The sequence below is a fragment of the Theropithecus gelada genome, chromosome 7b (assembly GCF_003255815.1).
Source record: "Theropithecus gelada isolate Dixy chromosome 7b, Tgel_1.0, whole genome shotgun sequence".
Classification (NCBI taxonomy): Eukaryota; Metazoa; Chordata; class Mammalia; order Primates; family Cercopithecidae; genus Theropithecus; species Theropithecus gelada.
Window position 1 is genome coordinate 3,165,698 of NC_037675.1, and position 14,815 is coordinate 3,180,512.

General features: G+C 42.7%; 1 protein-coding gene and 1 pseudogene across 2 annotated transcripts in view; one reads left to right on the forward strand and one right to left on the reverse strand.

The window, feature by feature from the left end:
- The window catches only part of ZNF592 (zinc finger protein 592), a 56,851-nt gene that overhangs the window by 8,320 nt on the left and 33,716 nt on the right, over window positions 1–14,815 (reverse strand). Inside the window, exons 5-6 of the mRNA XM_025392236.1 lie at window positions 9,111–9,289; window positions 21–197 (exon numbers count right to left, since the gene is read on the reverse strand). Coding sequence (XP_025248021.1) covers window positions 21–197; window positions 9,111–9,289 — 356 coding nt within the window. The remainder of the gene's footprint in view (window positions 1–20; window positions 198–9,110; window positions 9,290–14,815) is intronic.
- On the forward strand, window positions 3,425–4,283 carry LOC112629102 (annotated as a pseudogene). The gene is made up of 2 exons (XR_003120532.1): window positions 3,425–3,554; window positions 3,607–4,283. The product of XR_003120532.1 is annotated as a centrosomal protein of 70 kDa-like (transcript).

Consider the following 14,815-nt stretch of genomic DNA (forward strand, 5'->3'; position numbering starts at 1 on the left):
GGCCCTGGAGCTGCACTCACTGAGAGGGTCTGTGGGGCTGGGTAGGGTGCTGGGTGGCACTGTGGTCCGCGGTGCTGCTGGCAGTCTTGAAGGCCATGGGGCAGAATGCACATTTGTGGAAAACCTGGCAGTGTCGCTCCTGGATATGGCTTTTCAGCAAGGCCAAGGTCAGGTGGACGACACCACAGTGGATGCACCTAGACAAAAGTGGGGTAGTGTGGGTGGAGTAGAGGGAGTACCGGACCCAGAGGCGGTGCTGCAAGAGGAGGGATGGAGAAGAGGAACAGAGCTATCCAGGCACCTTCTCCCTCCCTCAATCACTCAGACTTCCACCCTCCACAAGTATATCCTGAGGGTCTGCTTGCTACAGTCTGGCACAACGTGGCCACACAGGGGCCCCCAAGCCCAAGGCCATGCCTTGTATAGAAGGGAGAAACCCCAACCTTCCCTGCACTGGCCAGAGGATATTCTGCCAACCAAAAACCTGAGCCTACCTAAGAGAAGTCGGTGGAAGTGGAGAGGGAATAAAATGGTTCAGTAATGGCATAAACAGTATTTAAGTGTGAGACAACTGCAGAAGTCCAAGAAATTCCAAAGGAGGCTGCACAAAGCCCATGCCTTCCCACAGGCTGGTGGTACGAGTAAGCAGGGATGGCCACTTAACAAAACATACAGTCAGGCAATGCTATGCTCACCAAAACAACAACTACATTAAAACAACCCTTAAAGTCCAGGAAGAAATACTCCATAGTGTTGTTCACTGGAACTTGTTGTGATGAAGGAATGGTGAATAGTTCCACTGGGGCAGGCACACTAGGTCACGCCTGTAATCCAAGCACTTGGGGAGGCTGAGGAGGGTAGACCATACGAGACCAGAAGTTCAAGATGAGACATGGCTGACATGGCAAAACCCCATCTCTACTAAAAACACAAAAATTAGCTGGGCATGGTGGCACGTGCCTGTAATCCCAGCTACTCAGGTGGCTGAGGCAGGAGAATCGCTTGAACTCGGGAGGCAGAGGTTGCAGTAAGCCAAGATTGTGCCACTGCAATCCAGTCTGGGTGACAGAGCGAAAACCTGTTCCCTGGCTGGGGGGAGAGGGGGGAAGCTCCACTGTTCATGTGGCCATGTGGTTATTTCAATTAACAAAATAAAATAAAAATTCAGTTTCTTAGTTGCACTGGCCAAATTTCAGGCACCCAGTAGCCACAAATGGCTGGTACTATACTCTACTGGACCACATAGCTCAAAAGTGCTGTGATACCTTCTTAGTGGAACTATGGGGATAACTTTTCATTTCTTTTTCTCCCTACCAATTTGTATTTTCCGAGTTTTGTTTGGTGGATACATCTTTTTTACAATGCATAAATAAGATAAACAATTGTCTTAAACCATTTTTCTGAAATTGAGGCCATATGGAACTTGTTTCAACTTCACAACATCTCTCTATAAATACTGCCTTCCCTTTTTTTGATATCAGAGAATAATATGACCTGCATCCATAAGATTACTAGTGACCTGCATCCATAAGATTACTAGTCCCTTGGCCGGGCGCGGTGGCTCACGTCTGTAATCCCAGCACTTTGGGACGCCGAGGTGGGCGGATCACGAGGTCAGGAGATTGAGACCATTCTGGCAAACATGGTGAAACCCCGTCTCTACTAAAAATACAAATAAAAAAATTAGCCGGGCGTGGTGGCGGGCGCCTGTAGTCCCAGCTTCTCGGGAGGCTGAGGCAGGAGAATGGCGTGAACCCGGGAGGCGACGGAGCTTGCAGTGAGCAGAGATTGTGCCACTGTACTCCAGCCTGGGCGACAGAGCGAGACTCCGTCTAAAAAAAAAAAAAAAAAAATTACTTGTCCCTTTCCTGTGTTCAGTCTTTCCTCCTGCCTATGAACACACACAGGTCTCCCCTACATGAGGAAACATCTTTCCCCTCTCTGCTATTTCTTTTTATCTTCCTTTTGTGGCAATACTGTCTGCCCTCATAATATTGACATCCCCATAGGCACTAAAGAGAGGCAGCTGCTTTGCTAAAATAAAAGGCATGCCTTCATTTAAGAATTCTTTGACTCCTGAATGTTACCCTTCATTTTACTACATATATATATATATATATATTTTTTTTTTTTTTTTTTTTTGAGACAGAGTCTTGCTCTGTCACCCAGGTTGGAGTGCAGTGGCACAATCTCGGCTCACTGCAACCTCTGCCTCCTGGTTTCAAGCGATTCTCCGTCTCAGCCTCCCAAGTAGCTGGGATTACAGGCACCTGCGACCACACCCAGTTTACTTTTGTATTTTTAGTAGAGACAGGGTTTCACCATGTTGGCCAGGCTGGTCTTGAACTCCTGACCTCGGGTGATCCACCGACTTCAGCCTCCCAAATTGCTGGGATTACAGGTGTGATACATTTTCACAGTCCACATAAATCACCACAGAATCCTGAACAATCTTTTTTCTTCCTTGTATGTATTGGAAGGGAAGGGTAGAGAATCACCTTCAAAAATTTAATTAGCAACGAAGAGCAGCCCACAGAACCAGAAAGCTTTTTGCAGTGAACTCCATAGAGCATTCATTACTAAATTTGTGTATGCTTTAAATTAGGGCTTCTATACAAGCTACTTACTTAATTTTCCTTTCTCTCCTGCTAAACAGAAGAGTGAAACCAACTTCTAGCACACACAAGTATTTCCACACTACAAAGTATTATGAGGAGAAAAAAGCACATAATTCCACATTCATCCAAAGTGGCCAAGTACACCTGATATGTGTAAAGAATCTCTTAAGTGGCTTTATTTGTGCCGTTTGACCAAACTCCTGCAGAAACAGTAGAAATATATCCTTCTCGAATGCTACTGAAAATTCCTTCTATGTATCTTGTAGACATTTCTTCGAGAAACCTCACTGAAAGTGAGAACACATGCAAAGTACCCTCAATGAAGGACTGAATCCAACGGGGTTTACAAGTTGATGAGAAAGTGTGCAGAAAAGAGTGCCAACCATATGACACTGCACTTGACCACAGCTTAAGAGAAAATAGGCAATTATAGAATCATATGTTGTGAAATATGTAGTTTTAGAAAAGATAAACAACATAAAGTATTTAACTTTGTTAATAATCAGAAATAAGAAAATAACATTAAAACAGTCTAAACTTGCTTCCTTATGACATCATTAGCCACTCTCCAAATTATTCACAAAGAACAGAACAATTTATAAAATTCTGAAATATATGTGTATGCATATTTTACATAAAATACATATAAATTATATATATATTTATATTATATAAATAACCATATATAGAGACTTTTTACATTATCATCAAGTAAAAGCAAAAATAATACAAAACATAAAATAATATTGTAAAACTCTGTAGTAGACTTCAATAAAATGGAACATAGGTATCTTGAGAATGTACTAGCTGGTGGGAGGTGGCGACTGAGGAAGATGAAGATCCAGTTTCGGACATGAGACTTGTTGGGTGATCATTTCATTGAGATCAACCTGAATGACCAGGTGTAAAGTGCAAGAGTAGTATGCTATGACTGAGGCAACTCAAATTTTTTAATTGCCAATGTCTGTTTCTTTTGATTCTACAAAAGAAACTATGTTTCTGGTAGCCCTTAAACCTCAGGATTCCAATCAACCGTCAGATAGACTCATGACTGAAAAACAGCAGGAAGAAGCAGAATGGGAAAGCATAAATGTGCTATTGATGATGCATGGCTTAAAACCTTTGTCTCTAGTCAAAAGAACAGATCTCAAAGATCTCATCATTTTTGACAAACAGTCATCACAAAGGATGAGACAGAATTTGAAATTGTTGGTGGAAGAAACCTCACGTCAACAGAACATGATACAGGAGCTTATAGAAACTAATCAGCAGCTTAGAAATGAACTTCAGCTAGAGCACAGCCGAGCAACCAATCAAGAACAACGAGCTAATGACTTGGAATAAATTATGGAGAGTGTGAAATCCAAAATTGGTGAATTGGAGGATGAATCACTAAATAGGGCTTGCCAGCAACAGAATAAAATAAAAGATCTTCAAAAGGAGCAGAAAACTTTATAGGTGAAGTGCCAGCATTATAAGAAAAAACGAACTGAGCAACAAGAAACTATTGCTTCTTTGCAAATGGAAGTCTGTAGATTAAGAAAGGAGGAAGAAGATCGCATTGTCACTCAAAACAGAGTGTTTGCCTATCTGTGCAAAAGAGTTCCTCATACCGTCTTGGATAGACGGTATGTAATTTTGCTACATAAATTGATGTGTAGCTAGATTCATGGTTTTGTTTGTTTGACCTGATTTTATCTTGGGAGTGGTTATAACTCTTATAAACTAGAAAAGCCTCTCTCTCCTCCTCTTCTGCATTGTTTTTCTGTGCTCATCCTGTTTTTGTTTGTTTGTTTGTTTGTTTGTTCTAGAGGTCCTTTGGGGAATGGAATTGAACATTTACTAAAAATAACACTAAACTTTTAAATAAATTCATAATTAATCAGACATTTCTCAAAATAACTGATCCTTTTAGTGAAGAATAATATTTAGAGATCACTGTATGGGTTTTGGGGTTGCTTAGTTTTATTATGTTATTGATTTTAGGAGTTTTTAGTGGAAAGAACCAGGGACTATATATTTTGGAGGGGACTATATATATTTAACCCAGCTGAAGTTAAGACAGTATTTTTATTTAAATTCTGATTTTACATTTGTAACTGTTGTCTTTTCTACTGAAAATCATTCTTAAGAACAATATTATAATTATTTGCTATATCTGATAATACATAAAAATAGTTTCAAAATATTAAAACTAGAATTACTAACAATAAGCCTACTGAATGAAATTTAAATTTCTGGCATTAGGAGATATACCTCATGTAAATGATGAGTTAATGGGTGCAGCACACCAACATGGCACATGTATACATATGTAACAAACTTGCACGTTGTGCACATGTACTCTAGAACTTAAAGTAAAATAATAAAAAAAATTTCTGGGCAAAAAAAAAAAAAAGAGAATGTACTAAAAAAATTAACATACACAGAATGGGAGAAAATATAAGCAAATCTGACAAGGAACTTGTATTCAGAAGATATAAAAAACTCTTACAACTCAATTATAAGATGTCAAATAACCCAATTCAGAAGTGGGCAAATGATCTGAATAGACATTTCTCCAAAGAAGATGGAGTCCAGGCCAGGCACAGTGGCTCACGCCTGTAATCCCAGCATTTTGGGAGGCCAAGGTCGGGGGATCACCTGAGGTCAGGAGTTCAAGACCAGTCTGGCCAAAATGGTGAAACCCCGTCTCTGCTAAAAATACAAAAATTAGCCGGGCATGGTGGTGGGCACCTGTAATCCCAGCTACTCAGGAGGCTGAGGCAGGAGAAGTGCTTGAATCCGGGGAGGGGCGGAGGTTGCAGTGAGCCGAGATAGTGCCATTGTACTCCAGCCTGGTCAACAGAGTGAGACTCTGTCTCAAAAAAAAAAAAAAAGGTGGAGTCCAATAAGCACATGATCAACACTGTTAGTTAACCATCAGGGAAACAAGATACTATTTCACACGCATAAGGATGGTTACAAATCAAGAAGACAATAACAAGTGTTGGCAAGGGTGTATAGAAATCAAAACCTTCATACACTGCTGGTGGGGATGTAAAAATGGTGCAGTCACTTTGGAAAATAGTCTGACAGTTTCTCAAAAAGTTAAACAGGGTTACTATTTTTTTCCTTTTTTAAAATTATATTTTAAGTTCTGGGATACATGTGCAGAATGTGCAGGTTTGTTACATAGGTATACAAGAGCCATGGTGGTTTGCTGCACCCATCAACCCATCACCTACATTAGGTATTTCTCCTAATGCTATCCCTCCCCAATCCCCCATCCCCTGACAGGCCCCGGTGTGTGATGTTCCCCTCCCTATAGAGTTACTATCTGACCCAGCTATTCTACTCCTAGGTATCCAAAGCAACTGAAAACATGTCCACATGATAACTTGTACATGAATGTTCTTCAGCAGCATTATTCACATTATTCATTATTCATGAAGCCAAAAGGTAGAACCAACCCAAAGGTCCATCAGCTGACAAATGGATAAACAAAACATGGTGTATCCCCACAATGGAATCTCATTCAGCCATAATAAGGAATGAAATACTGATATATGCTACGACATGGATGAACCTTGCAAATATTATGCTAATATTATATAATTCCACTTATATGACATGTCCAGAAGAGCTATGAGACAGAAAGTAAATTAGTGATTGCCTAGGGTTACGGGGATGAAAGAAGTGGTGGAGTGGTGGATATTAAGTTTCTTCGTGGATAGTAAAAATGCTCTAAAACTGTTTGTAGTGATTGCACAACTCTGTTATGAACACTGTAGTGTTGTGTATGTCTTCTGACTTCAACTGCAGATCACTGAAAATTTTAATATCACTATCTTCAGTAATCCCTTTAGCTGAATCACAACATATTTGGTCTGGCATTCCTTACAAAAAGGTTTGATAAACTGAATTGCTTTTGAGATATTTCTTTTTACTTGTACATAAGAAAATATGTAATTAAAAATGAAAAGTATTAACCCATCCATACAACTAAAAATTTCTTGGGCCAGGTGCGGTGGCTCATGCCTGTAGTCCCAGCACTTTGGGAGGCCAAGCCAGGTGGATCACCTGAGGTCAGGAGTTTGAGACCAGCCTGGCCATCATGGTGAAATCCCAGCTCTACTAAAAATACAAAAATTAGCCAAGCATGGTGGCACATGCTTATAATCCCAGCTACTCAGGTGACTGAGGCAGGAGACTCGCTTGAACCCGAGAGGTGGAGATTGCAGTGAGCCAAGATGCTGCCACTGCACTCCAGCCTGGGTGACAGAGCGAGACTCCATCTAAAAAAAGAAAAAGAAAAAAAAAAAAATTCTTGGGTTCAAGATTCTATTTAAGTGTTGATTGTATTACTATTTGATTGGATTTGATCTCAGAACAAGCAGCATACACTTAAATCAAGGCTAGAAAGGTATTTTTAAGTGTTGCAGGATACTGTAAAAACATATTCAGATGTTTGGTTTAAAATGTAGCCTGGGATGTTGCCAAGCAATGCTCTTCAGCAACTTGGTGGTAAGTGCTTTGTATAATCCTGTCTTAGGTTTGTCTTGTTTTTAATGTACTTTAGACACTCCATCCTCCATAAGATGAAAAAGAAATCAGTCTACATTTTTAAATGTTTATACCAGCCAGGTGCAGTGGCTCACACCTGTAATCCCAACACTTTGGGGAGTTGAGGTGGGAGGATCGCTTGAGCCCAGGAGTTTCGCAACCAGCCTGGGCAACATGGTGAAATCTTGTCTCTATAAAAAGCACAAAAAGTTAGCCAGGCATGGTGGTGCGTGCCTGTAGTCCCAGCTACCTGGGAGGCCAAGATGGGAGGATCACCTGAGCTCGGGAGGTCAAGGCTGCAGTGAGCCACGATCACACCACTGCCCTTCAGCCTGGGTGACAGTGAGAGCCTGTCTCAAAAAAATATAAAAATAAAATGTCTACCCCAAGTCAGAAATGTGGGAGTCACTGCAAAACTTTAATATATGTGTTAGCTTCCCAGAATGATCTTTCTAAAACATACTAGCCAGATTACTACCCTGCTGCAAATCTTTCTGTAGCTCCTCAATGTCCACTGGAAAATGCCCAAATGCCTGCCAAGAAATATAAGGTCTTGCATAGCCTGGGCTTGCCTTTGCCAAACTCCTCATCCCTCATTTCATATAAAAGCTATTATCAAATCTTGATGCTTCTTCCTAAACCCCTCTCAAATCTACCTTCTCTCCATTCCCACGATCATGGCTTCAGTGAAGCCCTCAGCATCTCATCTGGATCATCACACTTGCCTTTCAAGAAGTCTTCAGTCTCTCCCCTCACTAATATATGTATTTGCTTCCCAGAATGATCTTTCTAAAATACACTAGCCAAATCACTCCCCTGCTGCAAATTTTTCTGTAGCTCCTCACTGTCCATTGGATAAAGTCCAAATGTCTGCCAAGAAATACAAGGTCTTGCATGGCCTGGCCTCTGCCAACTCCCTAGTCTCATTTCTCCCCACTCCCACAATTCATCCTGACATTCCTCTATACAACCATACTCATCATTCCTGACACCCCTTTTGTGTATGCTGGTATTCCTGCTCAGGCCCTTGCCAGATACGGTTTCCCCTTCTTCTGCCTGAAAATCTCCTAATATCTCCTTTAGGAAGCCTTCCTGACCATTTCTCTATTGTGGGACTTAGCACTCTGAGTTATAATTACTTATGTTCTTATGTTTGTAACCTACCAGGGCAAGCGCTGTTTCTTAATCATTTTTGTATCCTGAGTGTCTAACACAATGCTAAAGACAATAATAAGTACACACAAAAAAGTCAAATGAACTTAAAACCAAAAAAAATTTAATGTCAAATAGCAGAAAACAAATTACAGATCAATGAACTCTAGAGGGAAGCTTTTTCCCTCACTTTAATCTTTTTCCTGAAAATGACTTCTTGCTTATGTTTGACACAAAGGAGGAGATTCCATTTAAAATAAGAGTTTTCTTGATTTTACCAAGAGGCTGATCCTTTCTTCCAGTCTCAGGTTTTGCCTATTTTGCCACAAACTGACAAAAATTAACAAAAAGAAAGATACTAAAGCCCTTTGAGTTTGGCATCTTGCAGCCCCATTTGTTAAAACCTGCAAACATTTCCAAGTACTGTAATTAGTACATTCATTAATGAAACAGTACTTTACATTTAATGTGCTGAATGTGATAACTTTGTGAGCAAATTAAACTTAGATACTTTTAAAAAGCAAATAGACAAAGTATTATATGTATTCTAATCTCCCCAAAACTTCAAAGCTAATTTTTTAATATTTAAGTTTTTTAAACTCCTTATTCTTCTCTCTCTTGCTCTTCCTGTCTGCTACCAAATAAAAAATGTCTGTCCACATACCATACAATGCTCTTGTCCTGTTAGACTGAAACTCAAGCCTCTTAAGACCAAAACTATCTGAAATAAGTTCTGGTTTAGGAAAAGGACCAGCCATTGGGCAATACCAGGACAGCAAGCCAGGCAGCACCCACCTGTAGCCCACCTTGCGGGCATAGTGCAGGCAATTCTCCTTTACATGGGTCTGGAAGTAGGCAGAGCGGCAGAGGACCCCACACTCCGGGCAGCAGTAGGGGGACTTGTGTGCGTGAATCCGCTGGTGGGCACAGAAACTGCACTGGTTGGGCAGCAGCATCTGGCATACCTGGCAGGTCTAGGAAAGAACACCAAGAAAGCAGATCATGCAGGAGCCATAGGCCTGTGGCTCTCCAACACGGGCTGTCTGGCTTTCTAGCACATGGGTCAGAATAACCCCTTCCCCCAACCACTCTCTCTTCCAACTCTCCCGGACACTTCTGACAGTCCTAGACCTCATTTCGAATGCTGATATTGATACCCAAGAAAGCTTTGTCTGATACCCTATTAATTGGAGACAGACCTGACTCTATTCTCTCAAAGACCAGTTCTGCCCCTAGGACTGTGTTTCTTTCCTGTGGCTTAGCAGAGGACCAGCTTTTCCTTTGCAGAGGCCGAAAGCACATCTTGAATTCTAAGACCTCACTGCACTGCTAGACCCACCAGGGTCTCTGTCATAGCTCAGTAGAGGCAGTTCTTGCCATCTACCCCCAACATTGGCCTGGTAGAGACCTGCTCAGCACCTCTAGTCAGGTAGTTCAGTGACTTCCAAAGTGGATCTGAGACCACCCTGACTGGTACTCAGAAGGCTCTCAATATAGACTGACTGAATAGTCTTGTCAGTTTCCATTGCTCTAGCCCTGTTTGCCCACTCTGGGGGATAGGAGAGTTGCGGGGGTGGGGGGTGGGGGTGGGATGGGGGGCAGGGGTTCCCTGAGCCACAGCTAAGCAAATATACCCACAGACAAGGTCAGATTAGGTAGCGGCTCCTTTGTTCTCAGCCCCAGGAGAAAACCAGGGGAAGTACAAGTCCTACAACCAGACTCCTTGAGCTCTGATGGGCAGAGCTCTGACAAGCAGCCAGCCCAGAGGGAAAAAGTAAAAGACTTAGCTGGTGCCTGCAGGCTGGAGAGGCCCTTCTTAACTTCTTAGTAAAGGGGACACCTGTCCTACTCACAGAGGGAGACACTGATGTGGGGTCAAAGGAGTTGCCTAAAGGGATATAGAAGCCAGCTCGAAGGGGCTGCCACTGACCAAAGATAGGATAACATGAGCATTAAAAAGAATGACTGAATATGTAAATACACTGAATATATAAAAACAATGAGCCACTACAACATAAAACTAATAGAGGAGGTCACCTCAAAAATACTAGGATGGCTACTGTTTGAAAGAACACAAAATAAGTGCTGGAGAGGATATGGAGAAACTGGAACACTTGGGCACTGTTGGTGGGAATATAAAATGGTGCATCTACTGTGGAAAATAGTACAGTGGTATCTCAGAAAATTAAACACAGAAGTACCATATGATCCAGCAGTGCCACTTCTGAGTGTATACCCAAAAGACTTAAAAGCAAGGTCTCAAAGATAGATACTTTTATGCTCATGTTCATAGCAACATTGTTCACAATAGCTAAGATGTGGAAATAACTCAAGTATTCATCAATGGATGAAAGGAAAAACAAAATGTGTTATATACACACAATGGAATATTATTCAGCCTTAAAACAAGAAGGGAATTTTTTTTTTTTTTTTTTTTGAGACAGGGTCTCTGTCACCCAGACTAAAGCGCAGGGGCACGATCTTGGCTCACCACAGCCTCCACCTCCCAGGCTCAAGCAATTCTCCTGCCTCAGCCTCCCGAGTTGCTGGGATTACAGGCATGCACCACTACAGCCTGGCTGATTTTTGTTTTTTAGTTTTCCAGTTTTTTTTTGTTTTTTGTTTTGTATTTTTAATAGAGACAGGGTTTTACCATGTTGGCCAGGCTGATCTTGAACTTCTGACCTCAAATGATCCACCCACCTCATCCACCCAGGAAGTGCTGGGCTTACAGGCATGAGCCACTGCGCCCAGCCAAAAAAGAAGGAGATTGTGACATGCTACAACATAGACGAACCTTGAGGACATGACATGCTAAATGGAAAAGCCAGTCACAAAAAGACAAATGCTGTGTGATTCCATTTGTATGAGATCCTAGAATAGTCAAACTCCTAGAGACAGAAAACATAAGGGTGGTTGCCAGGGCTTAGGAGGAGGAAGATAAATGGGGAATTGTTTTTTTGTTTGTTTGTTTCTTTTTTAAAATGAATACAGGGTTTCAGTTTTGCAACATGAAGAGTTCTGGAGACTGGTTTCACAACAATGTGAATACACCTAACATTAACACTACGGAACTGTACACATCAAAATGATTGTGATGGGAAATTTTACGTTACATGTATTTTACCACAATTTTAAAACAATAGAAGAAGGACTCTTAGAACACCAATTGAGATTTTCAGGGTATCAACTCACAGCTCTGAGAACTGTTAATTAAAAGAAACAAATTATCCCATTTTCCAACATAAATTATATTTTAGAGTAACTAAAGAGCCCTCATGGAAGCAAAAAAGATACTTTATACAGAACTCTAGCTAATAAATGCGAAAGAAACAAAGAATTAGAAAAATATCCTTTGAAACTCAATAAAATTAGACTCAAACAGTGATTACTGATGGATAATTAGGTAAAAGGTTGGGAGCTTTACATTGAAGGGATCAGAATATTATCACCTAAATTCACTCTCATCAATTCAGCATCATTAAAAGTGAGACAATCAGGCACTTTGTGCCTCCTTAAGTTATGAAACAGGAAGAACACAGCACCCTCCACTCCCACCCTCCATCAAAACTGACCTGAATCTAATCAAGTCTTTACTGCTAACTTCTAGTCTACAGAAAAAAATATGGGACATGGAGGAAAAAATTCCTTGCATGAGGAAGTAATCAGCAAAACTCAAAGTTCTGGAAAACTTAGGAAGCAATCAGTTAAACCCAGAATTGTTCTGGAGAATGCTCAGAACACATGACCCAGTTTCTTCAACAAGTCAATGGCATGAAAAGAGGGTGTCTACTAGGATGGAGTGGGAAGAGGTACTGTTCCAGATTGAGCTATTTATGAAACATAAACAAATGTGATGTGTAGCCCCATGTTCAGATCCTGACTCAAAATAATCCCAACTGTAAAAAGACATTTTTTGACATAACTGGAAAAATCTGAATATGAACATATAGTAGGTAATATTAAGGGATTGTTACTAATTGTGTTGGGTGGAATGACAATATCCATCTGGCTGACATCCTGCCCCACCAACGTAGCTTGGAAAGCAAGAGGAAGGATGAAAGACTCCCTGGGTCACTCCCTGCGTCACTGCAGAGGGAGGCATGCTCCATTCAAGGGCAGACTCCCAGGAAGAAGATGGAAAGCTCAAACCAATGCTGTTCCCGCAGTCCCTGCTGTGGTGTCGAGCGCAACCTATCTGTCCACCCCCTGCCCTGGACACGTGGGCTGAAGCTAGGTACTGTCCTGTGGAAAACTCAAGCCCAGCAGCCATCAAGCCTAGTTTTTAAGCCCATAGCTCAGGGTTCACCCTTTCCCTGAGACTCAGAAGCCAGTGGTAAGAGGTTTTGTGAGGGATTTGGAGCTAGCTGAGAGAGGCCTGATAGCCTTCTGTGCACTCCTTCCCTTCCTGTCAGCTGGTGCTCTTCTCCAGCTCCCACTAGGGCAGAATGACACAGAGAGGATGTAAGATGAGAAATATGCCATGCCAGCCTGGGATCCTACACCCAGACCTCTGCTTCTTCGAATTTTAGAAGATGCACAAGGAGGCCCGGTGTGATGGCTCATGCCTGTAATCCCACCACTTTGGGGAGCCGAGGCAGGTGGATCACTTGAGGTCAGAAGTTCAAGACCAGCCTGGGCAAACATGGCAAAACTCCATCTCTACTAAAAATACAAAAATTAGCCAGGCGTGGTGGCGCACACCTGTAGTCCCAGCTACTCGGGAGGCTGAGGCAGGAGAATCACTTGAACCTAGGAGGCAGAGGTTGCAGTGGGCCAAGATCGTACCACTGCACTCCATCCTGGGTGACAAAGCAAGACTCTGTCTCACCCAAAAAAAAAAAAAAAAGAAAGAAAGAAAAAAGAAGATACGTAAGGACCAGTGTGAAAAACTCCCAGGCCCAGGCATCAGATCTCCACTGCCAAGGGTCCTCATGGCCCCTTGACTCAGATAAAATAAACCTGGCCAAACTCAACCATGCTGGGGCAGCAAGAACACTGAAGCCCCAGGGGAAGAGACCCAGAGTGACCATACCCCATCTGACGCATCAGAAGAAAAACGCAAACTGAAACAGAGCAGGGAAGATGAGAAGCCATAGTGGGATCCTATAGAACCTTCTGGCCCTTTTCGGGGGCTGAGTCCTCCAGAGAAGCCCTACAGGTCCACCAAACTCAACCTCTGACCTCTACCCTAATATTCCCAAGACCAGCCTCATGCATAACAATTTCCTCTTCTTCAAACCCACTCTGCTCTCTCATACTCCTTTGCTCCCTATACTCAGAACACCCTTGCCCCTCCTACTCCTCCAAACTCATCCTTGCAAGCCCAACTTAAATGTCACCTCCACGCAGCATCTTCCTCATGCATGGAGTCACCATGAATTAGTCCCTCTGAAGCACTCTATGCAATCAGGTTTACAACCTTGGTTTAGCCCCACTCAGTCGGCCACATATTGTAGCTGTTTGGGTGGTGACCACTGCCTTTGCTAGGCCACTGTGAACTCCTAAAGGTGAGACTCCCTTCTGCAGGCATCCCCTGGTTGGCACAGACCCCCAGCCCATGCACAGTGGTGAACACATGCAAAGCTCATCAGCTACCAACACATGCACAGACCCCTGGCTGAACTGAAGCAAAAAGAGCATTTTGCTTTCCTCCCACCAGGCCTCTGGAGCATCAGCTTAGGGAAGCACCATGAGGGGTGGGTTTGGCTGTGTCATGAAGAGAACCACCTTCTGGAGGCCTCCTTCTTCAGGGAAACCACTAACACATAACACAGACACAGAAGGCGCCAAAGGGTATTCTCAGTGCAGAAGGCCTTTTTTTTTTTTTAAATGAATCTCATCAAGCATAACCAAGAATCAAAACAAGCAGATAAACACAGTTGCTTTCCTGGAGTGGTGAGAATGCAGTTGAAAGAAGGAGGCTCCAAAAACCTCTGCCACAGGCCCCACATGTCTGTCCACTCTCCTTCCTTCTACCCCAGCCCTGCCATTGGCCCTACTGCAGTTTCCACAAAAGGACTGCAAAAACAGCTATGTCACTGGACTGCAAAAACAGCTGTGTCACTGCAGGTCAGAACAACTTATTAAAGACACAGTTCTTTGGCTGGGCACAGTGGCTCACACCTATAATCCCCGCACTCTGGGAGGCCAAGGTGGGCAGATCACTTGAGGCCAGGAGTTTAAGAACAGCCTAGGCAACATGGTAAAACCCTGTCTCTACCAAAAATATAAACATTAGCTAGGCATGGTGGTGCACGCCTGTAGTCCCAGCTACTTGGGGAGGCTGAGGCACAAGAATCTCTTGAATCCCAGAGGCAGAGGTTGCAGTGAGCTGAGATCCCACCAGTGCACTCCAGCCTGGGCGACAGAGCGAGACTCCGTCTCAAGCGAAAAAAAAAAGACAAAGTTCTTAGAACAGACTGAGGTGCAGGGGCGGTGACTCACCTATCTCTGTCCCCAAGTTCCTTGGTCACATGCTAAGACTGTGCTGACACCTG